This window comes from Phocoena phocoena, chromosome 6, assembly GCF_963924675.1.
Source record: "Phocoena phocoena chromosome 6, mPhoPho1.1, whole genome shotgun sequence".
Lineage (NCBI taxonomy): Eukaryota > Metazoa > Chordata > Mammalia > Artiodactyla > Phocoenidae > Phocoena > Phocoena phocoena.
The window spans coordinates 29,387,816-29,413,962 of NC_089224.1; the positions used below are offsets into that span (position 1 = coordinate 29,387,816).

General features: G+C 36.6%; 1 protein-coding gene across 1 annotated transcript in view; it reads left to right on the forward strand.

Moving 5' to 3' along the window:
* FANCC (FA complementation group C) overlaps positions 1 to 26,147 on the forward strand; it is a 174,851-nt gene that overhangs the window by 106,586 nt on the left and 42,118 nt on the right. The window contains exon 6 of the mRNA XM_065879434.1: positions 10,810 to 10,974. Within this exon, the coding sequence (XP_065735506.1) occupies positions 10,810 to 10,974 (165 nt within the window). The remainder of the gene's footprint in view (positions 1 to 10,809; positions 10,975 to 26,147) is intronic.

Here is a 26,147-nt window from a genome sequence, read left to right on the forward strand (position 1 = left end):
AAACATCAAATATAAGTATTAATAAAATGTTAGCATTGTAAGATCTGGGCAGTGGGTATACAGTTGATGTTTAATAATTCTCTGTGTTCTTGTATACATCATAAGTACTTTATAATTAAAGTTTTAAAAACTAAAATGCAGTGTTACCTAGTAAAATGATAATATTCAAAATAAAGAAATGATTTCCTGCCTCCAGGTCTTGTTTCCAAAATAGCAGGTGTAGTTCATGAAAAAATAAGCATCTTTAATCAGCCTTAGATAGCTTAGTATGTATTCTTCCTCTCTGCAACTTTTCCCCTTTATTTACATATTTTTGCACTCTATCCATTATTTAATTATACTGGTCTCTTCAGACTTTTTTCTCAGAATTATTTGTGCTTTTCTTGTTCTCAGTTTTGGACAAGAGAAGACAGCAGTTCAGAAAAGTGTCTAAACTCTGCTGACCACAATCAGGAGAGCCTGCTGGAAGATATTAGCAGATCCTCTCTTTATAGCTGAGGCTCCGTTTGTACCAGATTGGGCCATTTTGTGGGGCAGGTTCATTTCCAAATTCATGACTGTTTCTTCATTAAGGATATTTGTTTTTTAAAAACAACATGGACAAATTTCCTGGCGCAGAGCAAAGTCCACTGAAGGGAGTCCATGTTGGCACCCCAGCTGGCAGTAGCAGCAAGGATAAAATGGTGATTAATTTGGTTAGTGGTTTAGAGCATTCTTAGTCAAGGCAAATCTGTGATTTAATTAGTAAAATTCTTAACTGAATTTACCAAGAATATGAGATGCCTGTGCTAATAGAATGTCCTCTAGACACTGACACATCGATACATTCCTAATTTGCTCTATTGAGTGATGTTTTCTATGGAGTTTTTTTTTTTTCCTTTTTAGAGAGAATTTTAGAATTCAACAAGAGGAACTTCTTGTGGATATTTTTCTGAATGTGTTATGTTTTTAGGGAAATTCAATCTCTTGGATTAGGTTCATTTATACTTACCAGAAGGTTGAATTTAAAAAGGAATTTGATACCCAACATACTTTTTGAGTCTCATAAAGAGAGAGAGAGCTTTGAAAATCCTACTTTTAAGACCTAAAACCAGGACGTTCTCTTCTACCTCCAGATAAGACCCGGGTCCGTAAAACCTTGTGTGAGACTCAGAACTCTTAAGTCTGCAGTTCTCTAGTGAATTATAAATTGAACCACGTGTGTTCTCTTGTCTTGAGTAGGAACTGATCTTGTGAAATCAGTTAGTGGAATGGCATCATGATAATATTTGAAAGAGCTGCCAAACACGCTGGAGCCATTACAGTTGTTGCTGTAATAAGTTATTATAATAATTAAAATATGTATCATAACAATGTGTTCATCCTACTATATATCTGAAGTTATCTGTACATTTTTAATAAAAATGTTTAATTTGAATACAGCATGGTGGGCAAAACTACTTTCTGATACACTTGGATCCAGATATTCCTATTATTTATGAAACTTGAGTTTTATCATTACTTTCCTTCTACTTGTATGGCTTCAAATGTTAAAACAACCAAAAGACTCTCAAACTTAAATTGCTTATAAATGATACCATACTGCTTTTTTTCTGGGGTTTGTTTTTTTATAGAGGGTTTCTACACTTTTTTTCTTTTTGCCACTTGAATGCTTAAAGTTCATTTCAAAAGATTTGAAAGCCTCATAGAAAATATAGAAATTAATGTAATAATATCAATGCATAAATTGTCAGTGGAACAAAAGGAGAAATTAGGAAAATCTGTTTGGTTCTTTTTGCATTATTTTTAGACGCCTGATAAACGATCTTGTCATAGTGCTTTAAATAGAGTTTCACTTGCCACCAAGTAAAATCAACAATCCAATGACAGAATGTTTAAAATCTCTCTTGCTCTTTGCTACAAACTGTCTAGAAGGAGCAACATTGTGGACTTTCTGAGCATCATCAGTTTATCTTGTAGTTCTATGGTTTGCTGCAGATGGTTTGGAAACTTCAGTACAACCACATAGGAAGGATGTCTCCAGCAGTATATGGTTACCATTGAGCCTTCTGTAGTTGAATTCTTGTGCAGAAATCATTTGGAAGTGCTGCTCTGGCAATCAGTCAAGACCTAATGCTTAGTGTAATCCAGTCTGGAAAACATTGCGTAACTCTGGTTGAAGTTGGATCTCTGCTCTCTGGCAAGCTTCTGACAAAAGAGGGAGCCTTGAAGGCTGTGAGCCATTTGCAGCCCTTCAGAAGATTATCATTTGGCCTGCCTGCATTTTGGTAGAACCAAGAGCTACCTCAGTTTACCTGAGACTTTAGAATTTTTCAGGAAAATTATCTTGGATTTTTTTCAGTCTAATGAGAGATACAATCTGCAGCCCATAAGCTTCAGTGCTTGATAAATGAATGCCCTTGGTGCTGAGGTCCTCTTTTCCACCCACTCAGTTACCAGTGATAGTCTCTGACTCTCTTCCTTTTTTTTAAGATAATGAGAGAAAAGTTGTACTTATAGGTCTTTTAAAGAGGAGGACTGATGAGTCAAGGCTGTGGAGGCAAGATCACCATCTCTGTCCTCCTGTATTTCAGAGTTCTGGATTTATTATGAGTGCATGTAATTCTCAGGCATATTTTTCAATTTCTCAAACATTCATAGCGCCCTTGCTCTATGCAAAATATTCTGCTAGATTCTGTGCAAAATATGCACACAAAAAAGCATCCTACATCACACACGAATACAACTTTCCCTTCTCTTATCCTACCCAGTAAGCTCATATATTCCAGAAATTTAAGGTATTTACAATTCAAGATAAATACGTCTTTTTGTTAACAACTTAGATGATAGACTCAAAAACACATGAATTAAATTTTAGGTCTGAAACCACCTAGACGGTAAGTTAGAGAAAGATGATAGAGCACTGTGGAAGATAAATGCTGTTGTAGAGACTTTAGTCATTTAGGAAAGTGGTAAAGAACAAGAAGTGAGTTTTAGAAAGGGTGAATATTTAAAGAGAAAAGACAAACTGTTCACACAAAAGAAGATGTCATTGTGTAGTTCGACAAAAAAATTATGAGAATTTTACTCTTGATTATCAAGAAAATAATACAGCTTAACTAATAATTTGTAGGAATTAATAAAAATATAAACCTGAAATGCAGTTCTATCATGTCTCCTTAAAATATTCAGATTATTGCTAGAGATTGATATCTGGTTCTGGGGACTGCTATTAAAGTGTAGAGCAATGTTTCTCAAACTTCAATGTGTGTAAGATTCCCCTGGAAAAATGTAAACAGTTTTCTTGGCCTTACTCCCAAAGATGCTGATACTGCTGATTCCCAGGACCATACTTTGAGTAGCTCTGCTATAGAGAACTTGGACAGACCCTAAAGACTAAGTGCAAGACCTATGAGGAATAGGAACTTTAATCTAGCCAGGAGATTAAGATGAAAATGTAATTTAAAAAATTAAGTCAGGTGATGAACTAAGCACCTGAATGTCCTAGCATTCTTTTTATGCTTCCAACCTCTAGAATTGCAGGGAAATTTTAATAATTAAATATATAATATTGTGAAATAAGGGGGGCTTTTGATGACCCACAAACTGTGAGAAAGGCTTAAAATTGTTGGTAGTGGGATATTTTTCAAGGCAATAATCACATCCCAGAAAGTTTGTAAGAGGGTTACTTCGCGGGTGGATTTAAGGAGTAGTAGGGTACATGGCAGCCAACAAGATACCTGTTAGAGTACTGCAGTAATTGCAGCCAGCTGACTAGTCCCTCATACACTCCTCCAACTCATCCGCTGCCCCCAAAAAAGAGACAACAAAGGTGTCCTGTTTCCCACAAGAATGGGGGAGGAGGCTTTGGAGGAGAACAGGCACCAGATGGCTGTCAACTCCCAGCAGTGTGGGGATGCTCTAACGCCCAGAATGCAATTTACTGGCAGCCCCGGCCAGCACCGCGTCCTGACCCTTGACCAAGTGCTGGAGGCGGGCTGCACTGAACAGAGCACTCACAGAGAGACTAACATGGAACCCCAAATGCCAGAAAGAGCAAATAAACGAAAATCACCAGACATTCATGGAAAGTTGACACCATAAGGGAAAAATGAACCAAATGCAACAAACAGAAAATGCAAATGTACCAATTATATGCATTCCCAAGGACAAGCAAATGGATTTTTTAAATAAAAAATGAATAATTAATTATCTTAAGAATAGTAAGAGAAACTATCAAATCCTTGAAGTAGGAATAAGCTGAGGTTTTTTCCAAAGAGACTTACAGGGGAAAAAAAAAGAAAATTCAATAAACAGGAGTTTACTGAGTTTATGAATGGAGATAAAGCTAAATATTAACCAACAATGACTCCAAAGATTGAGCTGAGTAGTTCTCCTAGGATATAATACAACAGGACAAAGAAATGGAAAGTAAGACAAGTGTTTTCTTCTTTTTATTTTTAACTTTTAATACAGAGATCAAAAGGGGTGTCAAGGAAGATGGTGGATTAAGAAGTGCCAGGAATCCATCTCTTCACCTAGACAAAACTTTCATTGACAGGATCCGTTTGATGTAACTGTTTTAGTACTCTAGTCTGTTTGAGGACTTTCAGCTTTCAGGCTAAGGCTTGGCCAGTAAATTGTGGATAATTTCAGCCCTTCTCATGGTAGAGACCACCCATCACCAACCCCCTAGACCTATGGCAGGCAGCTCTACCTGCATTCCTAGATAGGCTTGGAGGAAAAGGGTGAGCAGCGCTTGATAAATTTTGGTGTAATATCAAAGGAGAATATGTGTAATTGTGTGAAGAAGCTATTAAAATACTCCTCCCTTTTAAAACTACATATCTATGTGGGACTAGACTCTCCATATGGTTCAACCAAAAAAAAACGTATTGCAACAAATTAAATGCAGAAGTAAATACAAGAATCCAGCTGTCTTCTTTCAAGCTATATAGGAAAGAAGTTTGCAAACATATAAAAGAGTGCCGGGCATCCCTGGTGGCGCAGTGGTTAACAATCCACCTACCAATGCAGGGGACACGGGTTTGAGCCCTTGTCCGGGAAGATCCCACGTGCGGCGGAGCAAATAAGCCCGTGCTCCACAAATACTGAGCCTGCACTCTAGAGCCCTGAAGCCACAACTACTGAAGCCCATGTGCCTAGAGCCCGTGCTCTGCGACAAGAGAAACCACCACAGTGAGAAGCCCGCACACTGCAACAAAGAGTAGCCCCCAATCACCGCAACTAGAGAAAGCACGCTAGCAGCAACGAAGACCCAACGCAGCCAAAAACAAATAAATGTAATAAATAAATTTTTAAAAATAAAAGAACTTCCAATTGAGAATCAAGTAACTAAGAGATCCAGTTTTACCAAGAATTAAAAAAAAAAGGAGTGCCACTTTTCTCACTGTTTTTGTTTTGTAAAATATAGTAATTTTTCAACAAAAATGTTATTCATATTAACACCTAATGGATTTGTTATTGTTACTTTTAGTGAATTGATAAATACTTTTAGGTGTCTTTGTTTTAATTTCAAATATGAGTATCAATAGTTATAACCTCAGAAACAAAAGCTGTTTGGTCTTTCAGTAATTTTTAAGGGTTTTTGAAACTCAAAAAGTCTAAAAACTACTGTCCTATAGTGAAGATCACAGTCAGCTTTCCCCACCCATGCACATATTACTCACTACTGGGTTTTTAGTGCCTGACTGTTAAATATAAGATGACAGGCCATAACTTCTGTTCCACTAGCAGCTCACCTCTTTGGGCCCAACTCAGAAACAAGAACCAGAAATGTAATCTTTCTCAGGCTGGTCAAGCCGGACTATTGCTGAAATAACTGGAGTAAACCCTTAATTACTACCCGTTTCTACTTTTCCAAAAGTATTGCATCACTTCATTTATCATAGGTAACGGCCCCTGTGCGTTTTAGTCCAGCAAAGTCAAGCTACGGGAGCCCTTAAAATGATGGGAATTCACATTGGGTTTATGGACTGTACTATCGAAAGCCTTAGTTATAACACATTAAGCCTATAACTACACTCTGATTTGATGTGATTTCTGATATTTGGCACTTATCAAACTGCAATTTTCCCTTCTTTTCTTTTCTTCTTTTTTTTTTTTTTTGGTGCAGATGATTGAACAGAGTCTTCCCTGTTTATTTGGTGTAGTAATGTATAGAAGATAAAATGGGGGAAGGAGAAATGATCACCTTTAACAAGATTACTTTTTAAATGTTTTTATATATATTTGAAATTGTTAAATTGGTTTTGCTGAAACAGAATTTCACCCTTGAGATACTATTTGAATGTTGGTTTCAATAAAGGTTATTGAAGGTGTTAAGTAAAATAAAATGAATTTATATATATTTATATATATATATATTGAAGGTGTTTAAAAAAAAGATGGCGGGCAATGGTCACTACATATTTAAGGAAATATATTAAGCATATAGTCTTGAAAGTAGAAACCAGTGAAAATAAAGAAAAAAAAGTTTATTTAAAGAAAAGATCATCTAAAATAAATTCATGTCACTGTCCCCATTAAGGGACTTCCTGGTGGTCCAGTGGTAAAGAATCCACCTTCCAATGCAGGGGATGTGGTTTCAATCCCTGCTCGGGGAACTAAGATCCCGCATGCCGCGGGGCAACTAAGCCCGTGTGCCACAACTACTGAGCCCCTGCCCGCCTCAACTAGAGAGCCATGTGCCCCAAACTACAGAGCCCACATGCTCTGGAGCCTGCTGCGCCACAACTAAAGAGAGAAAAAAAAAAACCCGCACACCACAACTACAGAGAAGCCCACGCACCACAACAAAAAGAGCCTGCGTGTCGCCACTAAGACCCAACTCAGCCAAAAAAAAAAGTCCCTACTAAAATAAAAGGTAATATATCCACTAAACAAGAGCAGAATGCTAGACTCACAGATACAGAAAACAAACTAGTGGTTACCAGTGGGGAGATGGAAGGGGAGAGGGGCAATATATAGGAGTAGGGGAGTAAGAGATACAAGCTATTAGGTATAAAATAAGCTACAAGGATATATTGTACAACCTGGAGAATATGGCCAATATTTTATAATAACTATAAATGGAGTATAACCTTTAAAAATTGTGAGTCACTATATTGTACACCTGTAGCTTATATAATATTGTACAGCAGCTATACTTCAAGAAAACTAAATCAATAAAGGAGTCCTAAGACAAAAATAAAATTTAAAAAAAGAACAGAATGCTGTTTTTTTTTTTAAAAAAAAGAAACATCCAGAAAATGAAGAAAATAGTTCTTGGAAATTAATAATGAGAGAGTGGTAATTAAAAACATAATAAAAGATTGGAAGGTAAAGTTGAACAATTCTTTCAAAATCTAGAGCAAAAAGACCAAGAGATGAAAAATAAGAAAGAAAAGATAAGAGAGAACTGTCTAGGAAGTTTAATATCCAAAAAATCAGAGTCCCCAGAAAGAACAGAGAAAAGAATAGGTAGGAAATCATCAAAGAAATTCAAAAGATCTTTCCGGATTTAAGGTCCACTGAATGTCCAGCACAATGAATAGAAGAAATGCATACCAAGACACATCAATGTGAAATTTCTAAGAGGATATCCAAAAGCCTCCAGGGAGTAAAAACAGGACTTATATAAAGGGTCAGGATTCATGGCAGCATGGGACTTCTCAAGAACAACACTGAAATTTAAAAGATAGTAGAACCATACTTTCACAATTCTGTAGAAAAATTACCAGAATTCTATAATCTGCCAAAGTATCAATCAAGTATGAGAGTAAAGTACTGATATTTTCAAACATGCAAGGGCTCAAATACTTTACCTCTCTTGTACCTTTTCTCACGTAAGAAGAATAAACCAAGAAAGAAGAAGATATGGGATCCAGGAGAGAAGTGAAAGAAATCCCTGTGGTAGAGGTCCCAAGATAAATGTACAAAGGGAGTAAAAAGCAACCTGTTCAGATTGGAATAGGTCAGAAGGTTCTAGGAGAAATTTCTTTTAAGAAGATGAAAATGGCAGAATATCAGATATGTTTGAACGTATTGCAAGGAGATTATATACTTGGGCGGGAGTTCAGCATTAAAATAATCATCAGTGCCAAGAAAAAAGCAAACAAGCAAGCCAAATAATAGTCACTAAACCCACAGGAAAAAACATATTAAATATCTAAAGCATGAGTTAGACTTGAAAATGGTTGCCTCTGAGATCAGAAAATGGGAGTGGGAGTGCTTGTTCAAAAGCTGCTGTTTTTTCATAAGCTTTGAAGAGCTATTTGACTATTTAAGGTAGTTGTATCTGTAAGTTTGATGAAACTAAAAAATAAGTTAAAAAAAAAAGACTAACATCCCAGGTTCTTACACTGGTCTCTTCAAAACCTGTCTTCCTCCCCCCCCGCCCCCCCCCCGGCCCCACCTCCACTGCCACATTCACTGTGGACTTGCCATCTTGGACTCTGTTGTACTTAGATACTCCAGGGCTTCGTGTTTGCTTTGCATCTGCCTGTGACATTCTTCTCCCATGTACATATATGGTTTGTTCATACACTTCCTTTAGATCTCTGCTCAAATGCTCCCCTCAGTAAATTCTTGCCCTCTCTTACCCCTCAGTGTACTTTACTTTCATTATGGCACTTGATATCATCTGGCATTTTATGCTTTTCATTACTAAGCTTTGTCTTGTCATTGCTTCTGTAGCACTACACTGCAAACAGGTTTGAATATAGTAAGGGTTCAAAAATATTTATTAGATGAATAAATAGGACAAATATACAAAAATTTAAAAGCAAATTCACTGAAGCAGAAATACAAGTGGGGAACACACAAATATTCAATCTCAAAAAATATCAGGGGGTCTTACGTGGTGGCGCAGTGGTTGAGAGTCTGCCTGCTGATTCAGGGCACACGGGTTCATGCCCCGGTCCGGGAATATCCCGCATGCTGCGGAGCAGCTGGGCCCGTGAGCCATGGCCGCTGAGCCTGCGCGTCCGGAGCCTGTGCTCCGCAACGGGAGAGGCCACGACAGTCAGAGGCCCGCGTACCGCCAAAAAGAAAAACAAAAAATCAGGGAAATGCAGATGAAAACAATGGGATAATTTTTGCCCAGATTAGGAAGAAATAAAAATAACCAGAATAACATCACTGTCAGGGGTAGAAAAGTAAATTGGTAGTCTTTTGGAAAGCAGTTCAATATGCAGATGTTCACATGGGGGCACAAACAGGCATGTGCAAGGATACTCCTGCAGCAGTATTTCATAGTGAAAAATTAGAAACAACCTAAATGCCCATAAATGGAGATATTGTTAAAATACAAAACACATATATTTTAAAAATAGGCAACAAGTAAAAAAAAAATGAGTGACAGCTATATGTTCTATATTGTGGTTTCATTTGTGTTTCACAAAAAAAGACTAAATTTGTAGATTTATGGTTTTATATGAAGATACCTAGAGAATGATCTAATAGCATACATCCCAAACTTTCATCTTCCTGGTTTCTAGTTGTTCATTTATTCATTTAATATCTGTTTCTGGAGCTATAAGTAGGAGTTATCCCTACATACTAGGAATAGAGGAGTGAGCAAAATAGGAAAAGTGCCTGCCCTTACAGAGTGGATGTCCTAGCAGGAAGAAACAGACCATGAACAATAAACAAGCAAATACATTATAGGTCAGGTGATGAAAAGTACTGTGAAGAAAAGTAAAACAGGGTAAGAGAGAGAAGAAGAACACAGTGAGATAAGAGGACACTTACTATGTTTAGCTTTGCTGTCAGTGGAGCTTTCTGCAGTAATGGACAAGCCTTGTGAATTTGCACTGTCTAATACAGTAAACCACTAGCCTCATGTAGCTGTTGGAACTCTTGATCTGTGTTAGTGCAACTGAGGAATGGAATTTAAGTTTCATTTCATTCCAGTTAATTTAAGTTGCCATATGTGGTTGATTGCTACCATATTAGCCAGTGCATTTATATGGGATGGTCAGGGAACTCCCCTACATAAAGCAAGATTTGAGCTGAGACCTATACAAGATGAAGGAGCTAACCATGTGTTCCAGGCAGAATGAACAACAGGAACTTGTCTGGAGTAGTCAGAGGCTGGAAAGGCCAGAGCAGAGTGGGCAAGGTAAGAGTGGAAAGAGATGAAGCCAGAGAAACAGAGGGAGCCCCACCATGGAAGGCCTTGGCAACTAATATAACTTGGCTTGTTCTTTGTGTGAGGTGGAAAGCCATTGAGCAGACAAGTGAAGTGATCTGAATTTTTAAGGGGTCTGGACCTGTTCCAGAGATAGACAAGACAGGTGAGGGCAGAAGCAGGGAGAAAATTAGGAGGGCCCTACAGTAACCCAGGCTGGAGGTGATGGTGAATTAGGCGGTAGTGATGGATGTGTAGAGAAGTAATGAAATGAACTAATGGTATTAACCACTGGATCAGATAAGGGGCAAGAGAGAAAAAGGAGGAATCAAGGATGGACTTCAAGGGTTTGGGCTTGAGCAAATGAGATAGGGAGCACTGAGGGAAGAGAACATTTGGGGAAGGAATTCAAGTTCTATTTTGGGCATGGTAAGCTGGAGGTTCCTGTAGAGGGTTAAGCCACAGTCCTGACAATGAGAGAGATCAAAATGGGAACTGCAGCTAAAGGGTTTCTTCCTAGAGAACTATGTAAGAGAATAGAGTTCATAGATGGTGTTAGGATACCCCTTTTTATATGAGGGGCAAAGCAAATGACCTGTCATGAACCTTTTTAACATGAAGATTTTATATGCCTTTAACTATCAGTACATGTGGCTGTAAGATTTGGGTACTTATTTCTCATTTTATTTATTCCATAGAATGGCTCCTGAACGAGTAAGGTCCCTGTCACGAGTTTGTGTCCCACTTGTTACTCTGCCAGATTTTGAACCATTGGTAGAGGCTCTGCTCACCTACCATGGACATGAACCTCAGGAAGTGCTCTGGCCTGAGTTCTGTGATGCTGTGAATGAGGCTTTTTTGCTGTAAGTGATGACCATCTACCTTATCATTCAATTTTGTTTTTCCTTTTCTTAGAATACTTTAGTATGTTGGAAATGTAATTTTCAAATGTTTTGGTCTCAGTACCATTTTACATTCCTAAAAATTATTGAGGATCTCAATGAGCTTTCTAAAAAATGTGGGTTCTGTCTATCAATATTTACCATATTTGAAATTAAAACAAAAGTTTAAAAAATATTTATCACTTCATTTTAAAAAACAATAAATTGATTACATGTTAATACAAATAGCATATTTTTAATGAAAAACAGTGACCTTTTCCAAGAAAAAAATTTTCTAACAAGAGTGGCATTGTTTTCACATTTTTGCAAACCTCTTTATTGTTTGACTTAAAAGAAGAGAGCTACGTTCTCACAGATATTTCTGTATTCAGTCTGATGCAATATGTTTTTTTGGTTGAGGTATATGAAGAAAATCCAGCTTCACACAGTTATGTACTTGTTAAAGACATATTTTAATAGCCATCTCAGGTAATTGTGGATATTCGACATGGATACCTCACCAAAAATTGAAAATGGTGGTTTTTTTAAAGGTTAGTTGCAATGTGGAATCTGAAATTATATCAATGAGCTGTTCATACTGTTACATTAAAACCAATTGGTCTGTCTTGCATTTTTAATGGATCTTATTTTATAGCTTCATACATGGTTCATTTGGAAAATATTGGTTCATTAAGTTAGGCAGATCTTCCAAACATTGACATATTTCACTTTATACTATCAAAATTTACATTCATTCACCACCAGTCTCATCAGAAATGTCTTATAAGTGTTGGGAAGCTGTAAAGCTCACATTGGTGAAAGCAAATTTTCCAAGATTCTAATTTCTGAGCTTAAAAACTCAAATTTATCATTGGTTATAAATACTGTCAGTTGTTTTCCTTAGTGTGCTAGGGTCACTTCTCTAATTTTTGAGAAAGTATGTGCCAAATACTCAAGTCTGAATAACGATTGTTTGTCTGCCAGTGATTTTTTTCAAGTAAATTTCCAAGAAGGAAAAAAGTGGCTGGTTGATCTTATAGCTCAGCAAGTTGCCCAAGTGCTTCTCCTTTAGACAATCATCGTTTTTTGGTATGTAGCAGAAATGCTTTATGCATACCTTTTCACCACACAGAATTTTTTTAATTGAAAGTATCCTCAAGGGTAAAATTGAATGAAATCAATATTTTATATTAATATTTTTCATGAAATGCATTTTTATGTGAAACTGGCAGTGTTTTTACTGTGAGTATGTAGTAGTAAAGAATACAGTAACTACTGTCCCTTCTTTGATTTGTGTTAGGCATAGCAGTTTTACTCACTATTGCTTTTGCACTATGAATGCATATGTCAACACAGTTGTTCTAGGAGAACCATGGGATTCAAAATAGTTATTCAGCACTTCAAGTATTTCTGTACCACATGTGTGTATTGCCAAGTTCACCTAAAAAAACTCCTGTCCTTAGTTGGTGCTAATACCAGATGAATACAAGCAACACAACTTGTCCAGCCATATCTAGAGATTCAATTTTACGGCAGAAGTACAGTTCTGTTGATGAAATATTAACTTATCACATACACATTTGAACTATTTAATTCCTTTTTGTTTAGATTCTGAATGATTGGTCTCAAGTTGCTGCTGCAATTAATTAGCAGTATAATAGTATTTGAAAACATTCTATTGAATAAGACACAGTAAGGTAAATTATTAACATCTATAAAGCCAAGGGAAAAATAACTTTCCTCCTATTTGTTTTTCATTTACACTTCAGTGCATTACTTTGGAGTAGATGTCCCACTCTCACAAGTCAGAGAAATCTCTGACGTTTTGATTTCATCTTTTCCTGATGAAACACCTGTGAGATGAGAAGAGAAATCTCTTAATTCTCCTTTGTAAAGCCAGGGGTCCATTTTTAATATAAGAAAGTATATTATAAATAAATTTTATTTTTGAATAAAATATTAAATTATAAAATAAATCTAAAAATATGTTATATAAAATTTGTAAAAATATATGAAACATAAAATGTATTTATATCTACAATAATTTGGATAAAATTTAGGAAAGTTTAAAAAAATGTTTAATATTATTACCAAATAAGACAAAAATGCACTTGCTTCTTGTTATGTTTCCATGTAGGCACAAGAGAAAATATCAGAATTTATATTAATTTATTACATTTTATTTTTTCCTAGCTTTATTGAGATATAAGTGACATATAACATTGCATATGTTTAAGATGTACACTTTTATATTAAAATGACTACTACCATAGTGTTAGTTAACACCTCCCTCACATCACAGGATTACCATTTCATTTTTTGTGATGAGAACATTTAAGATCCACTCTCTTAGCAACTTTCAAATATGCAATACAGTATTATTGACTATAATCACCGCCCTGTACATTATTAGATCCTCAGAACTTATAACTGGAAGTTTGTACCTTTTGATCAACATATTCCCATTTCTCCCACCCCACCAGTCCCAAATAACCATCATTCTAGTCTCTGTTTCTATGAGTTCAGCTTTTTTAGATTCCACATAAAGTGATATCATACTTGTGTTTCTTTTTCTAACTTATTTCACTTAGCATAATGCCCTCAATATCCATCTATGTTGTCACAGCCAAGGATTTCCTTCTTTCTCATGGCTAAATAATAGCCAATTTTGTGTATATGTGTATATATACACACACACTATGTATATATAGCATATATATAACTATATATATATATATCATATCTTCTTTATTCATCTATTGATAGACACTTAGGTTGTTTTCATATCTTGGCTATTATGAATATACCATAATAAACGTGGGAGTGCAGATATCTATTTGATATCCTGTTTTCCTGTTCTTTTGAATATATACCCAGAAGTGGGATTGCTGGATCATGTGGTAGTTATAGTTTTAATTTTTTGAAGAACCACAATACTGTTTTCCATAGTGGCTGCACCAATTTGCATTCCCACCAACTATGCACAAGGGTTCCCTTTTCTCCACATTCTCACCAACATTTATTATCTCTCATCTTTTTGGTGGTAGCTATTCTAATAGGTGTGAGGTGGTATCTCATTTTGGTTTTGATTTGCATTTCCCTGGTGATTAGTGATGTTGAGTACCTTTTCATGTACCTGTTGGGCATTTGCATATCTTCTTTGGAAAAATGTTTATTTGGATGCTCTGCCTATTTTTTAATCAGATGGTTTGGGGTTTGTTTTCTGTTGAGTTATATGAGTTCTTTATATATTTTAGATATTAACTCATTATCAGACATATGATTTGCAAATATTTTCTTCCCTTCTGTAGGTTGCCTTTTCACTTTGTTGATGGTGTAGAAGTTTTTTGCAGTATAGAAGCTTTTTAGTTTGATGTAGTCCCATTTATTTATTTTTGCTTTTGTTACCTTTGCTTTTGATGTCAAATCAAAAATGTCATTGCCAAGACTAATGTCATTCTTATCCCCTATATTTTCTTTTAGGAGTTTTATGGTTTTAGGTCTTAACATTCAATTCCTTAATCCATTTTGAGTTGATTTTTGTGTTTGGTATAAGATAGGGGTCCAGTTTCATTTTTTTGCGTGTGGCTATTCAGTTTTCCCAGTATCATTTATTGAAGCAACTTATTCTTTCCACATTGTATATTCTTGCCTCCTTTTTCTTTTCTTTCTTTTCTTTTTTTTTTTGTGGTACACGGGCTTCTCACTGTTGTGGCCTCTCCCATTGCGGAGCACAGGCTCCGGACGCGCAGGCTCAGCAGCCATGGCTTACAGGCCTAGCCGCTCCACGGCATGTGGGATCTTCCCGGACCAGGGCACAAACCTGTGTCCCCTGTATCGGCAGGCGGACTCTCAACCACTGCGCCACCAGGGAAGCCCCTCTTGCCTCCTTTGTTGTAACATAGTTGATCCATATATGTGTGAGTTAATTTCTGGGCTCTCTGTTCTGATCTATGTGTGTATACTGATCTATGTGTGTATACCAGTGCCATACTGTTTTGATTATTATAGCTTTGTAATATAGTTTGAAATCAGGAATTATGATACCTCCAGCCTGTTCTTCTTTCTCAAGATTGCTTTGCCTATTCAGGGTTGTGTTTCCATACAAATTTTAGGATTATTTCTTCTGTCTCTGTGAAAAATAGCATTAGAATTTTGATAGGGATTGCATTGAATCTGTAGATTGCTTTGGGTAGTATAGACATTTTAACAATATTGTCTTCCAATCCATGAGCACAGTATATATTTTCATTTATTTGTGTCTTCTTCAGTTTCTTTCCTCAAAATCTTATGGTTTTCAGTGAACAGATCATTAACCTCATTGGTTAAATTTATTCCTAGGTATTTTAGCCTTCTTGATGCAATTGTAAATGTGATTGTTTTCTTAATTTCTTTTTTAGATAATTTATTGTTAATGTTTAGAAACACAGTTGATTTTTGTATTGATTTTGTGTCCTACAACTTTACTGAATTTATTAGTTGTAACAGTTTTTTTGTGAAGTCTTTAGTGTGTGTGTGTGTGTGTGTGTGTGTGTGTGTTTGTGTGTGTATCTCCTGTCATGTGCAAATAGAGACAGTTTTACTTCTTTTCAGATTTGAATGCCTTTCACTTCTCTTTCTTGCCTAATTGCTCTGGCTAGGGCTTCCAGTACTATGTTGAATAAAAGCAGCAAGAGTGGGCATTCTTAGAGGAAAAGCTTTCACTTTTTCAATGTTGAATATGATGTCAGCCGTGTGCTTGTCATATATGGCCTTTACTATGTTGAGCTATTTGCCTTCTATACCTGTTTTTTTGAGAGTTTTCATCATAAATGGATATTGAAATTTGCCAAATGCTTTTTCTACATCTATTGAGATGATGATAAGATTTTTTTTATCCTTCAGTTTGTTAATGTGGTATGTCACATTGATTGATTTGTGGATGTTGAACCATCCTTGTATTCTAGGTATAAATCCCACTTGGTCAACAAATTAGGCCCCTGGACCCAATTCCAATGTGTGTGTGTGTGTGTGTGTGTGTGTGTGTGTAGGTTTCCCCACACCAACAAGTAGTTCTCTGCCACTAGCAGGCTATTCGAGAATTCAGCTCAATTCTGATATTATCAGAGATAGCATCAGATTGCACAGGTAAAGGGCCCAGTTGCACAAGACCACCTTCCACTTCAGATGTAGTTGCCAGCCCAGGTTTTTGCCTATGCTTCTGACTAACTGGTTACAAATTGGGGGTTCCCACAGCTCCCTCCTTGGCTTTGATTAATTTGCTAGAATGGCTCACAGAACTCAGGGAAACATTTTACTTTCTAGATTACTGGTTTATTATAAAAAGATGTAACTCAGCAACAGCCAGATGGAAGAAATGCATAGGGCAAGGTATGGGGAAAGGGTGCAGAGCTTTCTTGCCCTCTCAAGGTGTGCCACTCTCCCCTGATCTCCACATGTTTACCACCCTGGAAGTTCTCCAAACACCATCCTTTTGGGTTTTAAGGGAGGCTTCATTAATAGGCATGACTGATTAAACCATTGGGTATTGGCAAGTGATTCAGTCTCCAGACCCTTCTCCCCTCCCTGGAGGTTAGTGGGATGGGACTGAAAATTCCCATCCTCTAGTCACATGGTTGGTTCTCTTGGCAACCAGCCCCTACCCTTAAGTGAAGTCTAAAAGTCACCTCATTAACATAACAATAGATACCTTAATAGCTCTCTTCACTTAGGAAATTCCAAGGGTTTTAGGAGCTCTGTGTCAGGAATGGGGTCCAAGGCCAAATACATATCTTATTATAAATCACAATATCATTCATGGTACGTGATCTTTTTAATGTATTGTTGAATTTGTTTTGCTAATATTTTGTTGAAGATTTTTGCATCAATATTCATCAGGGATATTGACCTGTAATTATCCTTCCTTGTGGTATCCTTGTCTGGTTTTGGTATCTGAGTAGTGCTGCCCTCATAAAATGAGTTTGGAAGTGTTCTCCCTCTTCTGTTTTTTTTGAAAGACTGAGGAGGATTGATATTAGTTCTTTAAGTGTCTGGTAGAATTCACTAGTGAAGCCATCTGGCTGGACTTTTATTTGTTGGCAAGTTTTGATTACTGTCTCAATCTCCTTGCTAGTAATTATTCTGTTCAGATTTTCTATTTCTTCACAATTCAGTCTTGGTTGGTTGTATGTTTATAGGAATTTATCCATTTCTTCTAGGTTGTCCAATTTGTTGGTGTATAATTTTTCATAGTAGTCTCTTATGATCATTTGTATTTGTATGGTGTCAGTTGTAATATGTTTCCTCTTTTATTTATAATTTTATTTATTTGAGATTTGAGCTCTCTCTCTCTCTCTCATTAGTTTAGCTTATCAATTCTTTCTTTCATGGATTGTATTTTTTTTTTTTTAATCTAAAAGGTCATCACCATCGCCAAACTCAATCATCTAGGTTTTCTCCTATGTTATCTTCTAGGAGTTTTGTAGTTTAAATTCAGATTTAGGACCCATTTTTGAGTTAATTTTTGAGGGGTATAAGGTCTGTGTCTAGAATCAGATTTTTTGCATGTGGATGTCCATGTGTTGAAAAGACAATCTTTACTGTGTTACCTTTGCTCCTTTATCAAAAATCAATTGACTATACTTAGGTATTTCTGGTCTCTCTGTTGCAATGGTCTATTTATCAATATCATACTGTCTTGATTACTGTAGCTTTGTGTAAATCTTGAAGTCAGGTGGTGTCAGTCCTCCAGCTTTTCTCTTCTCCTTCAATATTGTATTGGCTATCCTGGGTCTTTTGCCTCTCCATATAAACTTTAAAATCGGTTTGTTGATATCCACAAAATAACTTGTTGGGATTTTGATTGAGATCTTATTGAATCTGTAGGTCAAATTGGGAAAAACTGAGATCTTGACAATATTGAGTCTTCCTATCCATGGATATCCTCCATTTATGTAGTTCTTCTTTGATTTTGTTCATCAGAGTTTTGTATTTTTTCTAATCTAGGCCTTGTACATATTTTGTAAAATTTATACATAATTATTTAATTTGGGAGGTACTTGGTATCTTCTTTTTAATTTCAAACTCCACTTGTTCACTGCTGGTATATAAGAAGGTGATTGGCTTTTGTATTTTAACTTGTATCCCGCTACTTTTCTGTAATTGCTTATTAGTTCCAGTTTTTTAATCAATTATTTTGGATTTTCTACATAGATAATCAGTTAATCTGTGAACAAAGACAGTTTTATTTATTTTTATTTAAAAAAAATTTTTGGCTGTGTTTGGTCTTCGTTGCTGTGCAGGCTTTCTCTAGTTGCGGCGAGCGGTGGCTACTCTTTGTTGCGGTGCGCGGGCTTCTTGTTGTGGAGCACAGGCTCTAGGCACGCGGGCTTCAGTAGTTGTTGCTCGCGGGCTCTAGAGCGCAGGCTCAGTAGTTGTGTCAGACGGGCTTAGTTGCTCCACGGCATGTGGGATATTCCCGGACCAGGGCTCAAACACATGTCCCTGTGTTGGCAGACGGATTCTTAACCACTGCACCACCAGGGAAGTCCCGACAGTTTTCTTTCTTTCTTCCCAATCTGTATAGCTTTTATTTCCTTTTCTGTTCTTACTGCATTAGCTAGACTTTATAATGAAGCTGAAAAAGTATGGTGCAAGGGAACATCTTTGACTTGTACCTGAACTCAGTGGGCAAGCTTCAAGTTTCTTACAATTATTATGATTATTAGTTGTAGGGTTTCTGTAGATATTCTTTATCAATTTGAGGGAGTGCCTCTCTAGTCCTAGTTTACTGAAAGTTTTTATATTGAATGGGTTTGGATTTTATCAAATGCTTTTTCTGCATTTACTGATATGATCATGTGATTTTTCCTTTTAGCCTATTGATTTAATGAATTATATTAATTGATTGATTTTCAAAAGTTGAACCAGCCATGCATATTTGGGACAAATTCCACTTGAGCATGATATTTAATTCTTTATACATTGTTGGATTCTAGTATTTTGTTGAGAATTTTTGCATCTATGATCATCAGAGATATTGGTCTCTGAGTTTTCTTTGCTTGTAATGTCTTTGTCTGCTTTCAGTATCAGTGTAATTCTGACCTCATAGAATGAGTTAGGAAGTATTCCCTCAGCATCTGTCCTCCAAAAGAGATTGTAAAGAATTGGTATAATTTTGTCCTTAAATGTTTAGTAGAATTCACCAGTGAATTCATCCAAGCCTGGTGCTTTCTGTTTTGAAAGGTTATTACTTATTCATTCCATTTCTTTTAAGAGATGTAGCCCTACTCATTTAGTCTTTTTCTTCTTGTGTGAGTTTTGGCAGATTGTGTCTTTCAAGTATTTGGTCCATTTCATTTAGGGTATCAAATTCGTTGGCATAAACTTGTTCAGAGTACTCATTTATTATCCTTTTGATGCCTTAGGATCTGCAGTGATGTCTCCTCTTTCATTTCTGGCGTTAGTAGTTTGTGCCCTCTCTTTTTTCTTAGTTAGCCTGGCTAGTTGATTTTATTGGTCTTTTCCATAACGACCTTTTGGTTTCATTTATTTTCTCTATTGATTTCCTGTTTGCATTTTCATTTGATTTCAGCTCTAATTCTATTTTTTCTTCTACTTACTTTAGATTGAATTTGCTCTTCTTTTTCTAGTTACCTGAGTTGGAAACTTGGATTATTCGTCTTAATTTTTTTTTTTCTAAATATATATTCAGTGCTATAAATTTCCCTCTAAGAACTGCTTCACTGTATTCCACAAATTTTGATAAGTTATGTTTTCATTTTCATTTAGTTTAAAATAATTTTAAATTTCTCTGGAGGTTTCTTCTTTGATTTGTGTGTTGCTTAGAACTATGTTATTAAATCTCCACATAATTTGAGATTTTCAAGTTAACTTTCTGTTATTGATTCCTAATTTAATTCCATTGTGGTCTGAGAACAGACATTATATGACTTTTGTTCTTTTAAATTTGTTAAGGTATGTTTTATAGCCCAGAATATGGTCTGTCTTGGTGAATGTTCCATGTGAGCTTAAGAAGAATGTGTGTTCTGCTGTGGTTGGATAAAGTAGTCTATAGATGACAATCATATTCACTTGATTGATGGTTTTGTTGCATTCAGCTGTGTTCTTATAGATTTTCTGGCTGCTGGATCAGTCCATTTTTGATAGTGGGATGTTGAAGCCTCCAGCTATGATAGTAGATTCATCTATTTCTCTTTACACTTCTATTAGTTTTTTTCCTCACATAATTTGACAGTCTGCTGTTAGGCCCATACAAGTTAAGGATTGTTATATCTTCTTGGAAAAATGAACCCCTTTTCATTATGTAATGAGCTACATATTCCTGATAACTTTCCTTGCTTTGAAGTCTGCTGTATTTGAAATTAATATAGCTACTCCTGCTTTCTTTTGATTAGTGTTAGCGTGGTATATTTTTCTCCATCCATTTAGTTGTTGTCTTTTTTTTTTTTAATTTTTTTATTTTTGGCTGCACTGGGTCTTTGTTGCTGTGCACAGGCTTCCTCTTGCTGCGGTGAGTGGGGGCTACTCAGTGCGCATGCTTCTCATTGTGGTGGCTTCTCTTGTTGGAGGGCACAGGCTCTAGGCACGTGGGCCTCAGTAGTTGTGGTTCACGGGCTCTAGAGAGCAGGCTCAGTAGTTGTGGCACACGGGCTTAGTTACTCCACAGCATGTGGGATCTTCCTAGACCAGGTATTGTACCAGTGTCCCCTGCATTGGCAGGTGGATTCTTAACCACTGTGCCATCAGGAAAGTCCCATCCATTTAGTTTTAATCTATATGTGTTTTTATATTTTACATAGGTTTCTTGTAGACAAGGTATAGTTGGGTCTTGTTTTGATCCACTTTGTCAGTCTCAGTCTTTTAATTGATGCATTTAGACCATTGAGGTTCAAAGTGATTATTGTTATAGTTGGACTAATATCTATTATATTTATTACTGCTTTATATTTGTTGTCCTTGCTATTTGTTCCTCTTTTTGTCTTCTACCCTTTTTCTGCCTTTGGTGGTTCTAACTGAACATTTTATGTGATCTCATTTTATCTCCTTTCTTGGCATATTTGTTACACTTCTTTTTTTAAAACTTTTTTAGTGTTTGCCCTGGAGTTTGCAATATACATTGGCAGCTAATCCAAATCCAATACCTTATAATAACAAAATAATCCTAATTCCTCCCTCTCGTTCCTTATATCATTGCTGTCATTCGTTTCACATACATATGAGCATACGTAAGCATATACATACACATAAACATACATAATTGAGTACATTGTTCATATTATTATTTTTGAGCAAACAATTACCTGTTACCTCAATTAAGAATAGGAAAAATAAAAGTTTTTATTTTGTCTTCAGTTATTTCTTCTTCAATGCTCTTCATGTAGTTCTGAGTTTCTGACCTATATTATTTTCCTTCTTTCTAAAGAACTTCTTTCAACATTTCTTACAAAGCAGGTGTATTGGCAACAGATCCTCTCAATTTTCATTTGTCTGAGAAAGCCTTTATTTCTTCTCCACTTTTGAAGGATAATTTCACAGGGTACAGAATTCTAGATGGTGGGTTTTTTCTCTCAACACTTTTGTATGTTATTTTACTCTCTGCTTGCTTGCATGGTTTCTGAGAAGTTGGATGTAATCTTATCTCTGTTCCTCTATAGGTAAGATATTTCTTTTCCTCTGGCTTCTTTCAGGGTTTTTTCTTATCTTTAATTTTTTTTTTTTTGGTAGTTGCAAAATGATATGCCTAGGTGTAGGATTTTGGCATTAATCTTGCATGTGTTCTCTGAGCTTCCTGGAATTGTGATTTGGTGTCTGACATTAATTTGGGAAAAGTCTCAGTCATTATCATTTTAAATATTTCTTCTGTACCTTTTTCTCTTTCTTCTTCTGTTAGACCCATTACACATATGCTGTATTTTGTAGCTGTGCCACATCCCTTGGAAATTCTGTTCTGGTTTGTTTCAGTCTTTGTCATCTTTGCTTTTCAGATTGCAAGGTTTCCATTCATATATCCTCTAGGTCAGAGATTTATTTTCCCACCAAGTCTACTAATAAGCTCGTCAAAGGCATTCTTCATTTCTTTTACGGTATTTTTTTATCTCTCATATTTCTTTTTTGGTTCTTTCTTAGTATTTCCATCTCTCTGCTTACATTGCCCATCTGTTTTTGCATGCTGTCTACTTTATCCATCAGAGCCCTTAGCATGTTAATCATAGTTCTTTTTAATTTCCAGTCTGATAATTCCAACATCTCTGCCGTGTCTGGTTCTGATTCTTCCTCTGTCTCTTCAAATTGTGTTTCTTTCCCCTTTTGGTATGTCAAGTAATTTTTTTCTTAATAGCTGGACAAGATGTGTACTAAGTAAAAGGAACTGCTGTAAATAGGCTTTTTGTAATGTGGTGATGAGATGTGAGGGGAGGGGAAGTGTTCTATAGTCTTATGATTAGGTCTGTCTTTCAGTGAGTCTGTGTCTCTGCACTGGGAACTTCATAAGTTTTTCTCAGTTTTTTCTTCCTCTTAAGTGGGATAGTATGCCTAGAGCTGTCTGGAAGTGGTTATTTCCTTTCCCCCTGGTCAGTTAGGCTCTGATAATACTCCTGAGGTCAGGCCTTGTTAAGAAAAACAGAGAGCTCTGTTGTATTTAAAAGTGATTCCCTTTCCCCTCTTTCTGCCTAAAGCAGGGGTGACATTTTCTCTGATGTTTACTATGTGAACCTGGTGGGAACTCCTGGAGGTAAATCTCACAATATTGTGGGGGCCCCTCTAGAACTGAGTCTCCCTGGAGTTTTTAACTCTCAGAGTTGTTCACAGTGACCCTCCAGCCATTTGCTAATTCCAGTTCAGGTTTTCCTACCCAGCACTCGTGCCTGTGGTGGTTTCTACTTGTGGACCTCTGCTCCAGTCAGCTATGATTCTCTGTATTCGCTTTCCTGTTATCTCCAGTCTCGGGGACCAAGGTTTGTCCTGTGTCCTCCCTTCTCTTAAGGATGCAAGAAGAATTGTTGATTTTTCAGTCTGTTCTGCTTTTTACTTTTGTTAGGACAAAGTGGTGACTTACAAGCTCCTGGCATGCAGAATGGGAAACCAGAAGTCTCTATATGGTACATTTTTTAAAAACATTAACTACGGTACCATTATTATATCTTAAAATTGACACTGATTCACGATCATCACCACGTATTTAGGCAGAGAACAAATTCTCCTGTTTGGTTTTTTGGAATTAAGAGTCCAAAGTCCACATATTGCATTTGGTTGATGGGTTCACAAATCTCTTTCAATCTATAGGTTCCTTTTGTTTTGCAAATTATTTCTTGAAGTAATTTTGTTGCTTTTCCCCACTTTCAGGTTACAGAGCATCCTACCACCTTGAGTGTGATAAAGGGTGCATTCGCCCCGTCAGCCCTCCACTGACTTAAGATGCTCCCTTAGTCATATGCAGTCATCTCTCAGTATCCATGGGGGATTGGTTTCAGCACGCCCGTGGATACCAAAATCCACAGATGCTCAAGTCCCTTATGTAAAATGGCTAGTACAGGTGGTAGTACAGTTAGCCCTCCTTACCCGTGGATTGAGTTGTACTTAATTTCTGTATGCATTTAGGCCTGTTTTATTATTCTCTGTTCTGTTTCTTTGGCCTATCATATATTTACACATCAGTACCACTTTGTTTTAATAACAGAGTCTTTCTAATATAAAGTAAGGCTATTTCCCACTCATTTCTCTTCTTTTTCTGGGTTTTTCTGGCAATTCCTGATTGTCTTATCTTTCAAGTAAACTTTGAAACCAATTTGTCTAGCTCCAGGAAAGTCAGCTCATGTTATTTGGAGGGAGGCTCATGTTAAATATGTAGATTAACCGAGGAAGAATGGACAACTTTATGATGTTAAGGGTTTCTATCTACCTACTCAAGAACACTTATGTCTTTCCATTTTGTTCAGGTTTACTTTTATGATCTTAAGGAGTCTTTTACATATTTTTCACATATAGGTTTTAGACATTTCTTATTCCTAATGGTTTCATTTATTTATTTATGCTGTAGTAAATGGATCTTCTTCCCATTTTCAAATTGATTTATTACATTTGGAAAGTGAACAACCTCAAAGCTGCCATCATTCTTTCAGAAGAAGTAGTTACCAATAGGGTATTTGTTGTTTTTCATATGTAATTCCTAAAAATTATAATGTATATTTTAATTTCATTTTTTATGAAAGTTATAACTCAGGAATTTGTTAAGGTGAGATTTAGAAAGAGAGATAGAATGTTAAATTATTTGATGCTTTAAAAAAAGGTCAGAACGTAATTTTCACGGTTAAGAATGTGAAGTCTTTTTTTCTGTCTACTTAAACTTATGTCAAAATTCATCCAAGAGTCTGAACTTCCTGAGGAGTCTGATCAGTTATCTTTGTTATTTATGTAAGATATTGGATAATAATCAATCTGAAAGTCTGTATAATGTGGTAAGTGTGCTCCACATGCATGTGTCCGTCACATCATTTACCTGAGTACACACTGCAGGTTCTAGTGGCTCACCCCAGCAAATTTCATTTTTTACCCTCCAAAGCAATTATTCATAGTATTTACTTTTAAGTAAAATGCTCTTTGCATTTCACCTTGGTAGCTCTATTTCTGATTTATTTAGTAATACATTTTATTGAAGAATATGGTCTTAACAACTTGTATTTCCAGTCTTACTTTTTCAGCAAGAGCTGAATTAAAGGTAAGGAGAAGGAGAATGCCCCTCGGCATCCTCTGTGAAACCCCACAAAGCTGCTTCAGAAATTACTGGCGAGAAGGAGGCCTGCTTAGAGAATAGCCACTCTTTCTCGACCAGTAGTGCTCAGATGGAAAGCTGAGGGTAGCGGCTCCATGAGTAGGCCTGAACTCCTTTGCTATTTATTTTACTTGTGATAGCATGTTCTCCCTCAGTAACTAATAAAATTTATTTGGTTTGGAAAATTATGTCTGCTAATCCACAGGGGACAGACTGTCGAGAAATGCTGGGTGGTCTTCAACTTGTCCAATTCTTACGGCTTCAGCTCAGCAAGTTCCCCAAGCAGTGGCGTAAGGGCTGGAGCCTTTCCATGGACACTTTCCCGTAGACAGAGCATCCCAGCCACATGTTGACACGGGGAGGCTGATTCACATTGCCACCTCCTCACTGGTACCCCCTTTCCCCCAGCCCCTTGAAGAGTTCCCCAAGTGTGCCGCGTGGTCATTTAGAAACCGCGTACTTTCTTTGACCAAGGTGCCCTGCCCTGTGTTTAGCCTTCCAACGATTTGCTTACCACAATCACCAGTGGAATTTCATCTGGTTTACAATTGGCTGGGTGTCTTTGGCCTTGGCTTCCAAATATAGTCACGTATTTTCAGAAAAGGGCAGCCTGTCTTCTTTTAAACAGCAGATGCTTGCTCCTCTCTGCAGTTAGGTAACCTAGAGGAACTGTATAATTTCTTGGCTTAAAAGTCAAACCAAACTCCTTAAGTCTATCCCTGGGGTTGCCGTAATAGCCACCTGCAGGTTGCACATTGTGTAAAACCTTTCTGGGAGGGCTTATGCAATCCTTTCATAAGTCTGTGGAGTACAAGTAATTCTGCATGACGTGGCCTCTAAGGTAAACATAAATCCATTGCTTCAAAAATACTGAGAAGTTTGATAACTAGTTGGAGAATTTTTTCTACATACTGGAATGAATGAGCCAATGAACAAATGAAAGAAAGAGTGGGTGTGTGACTGACCAAGCAACTGACCTCATGCAGTAACTGTGAGTGTCAAATAGGGTGACGATACACTTATAAATTGTAGACCGTGACACTTTTGAGAGTTAAAAGAGGTACCTGTTATAATTATGGTGGGATGACAGACACAAGCCTGTCCCAGGCACACTGGAACATATTTAAATGGGTCTAGTGCCTATAAAATATTTAGCAGGGTGCCTGGCACCCAAAATAAATACTCAATAACTGTTAGCTTGTTGCTGTTATTATTGTTGTTGACTTTAATAATAATTATATTATTTTTGATAATGTTTTATTTAGGTTTTCTCAAGCTTATATCTTTTCCTCCTAATGAAATTATCACTGAACTAAGTCCAGATGTAGCTAAATTTCCATTGCTGAAAAAGCTAATACAGCCTCCAAAGATGCTAAATAAGGAAAAA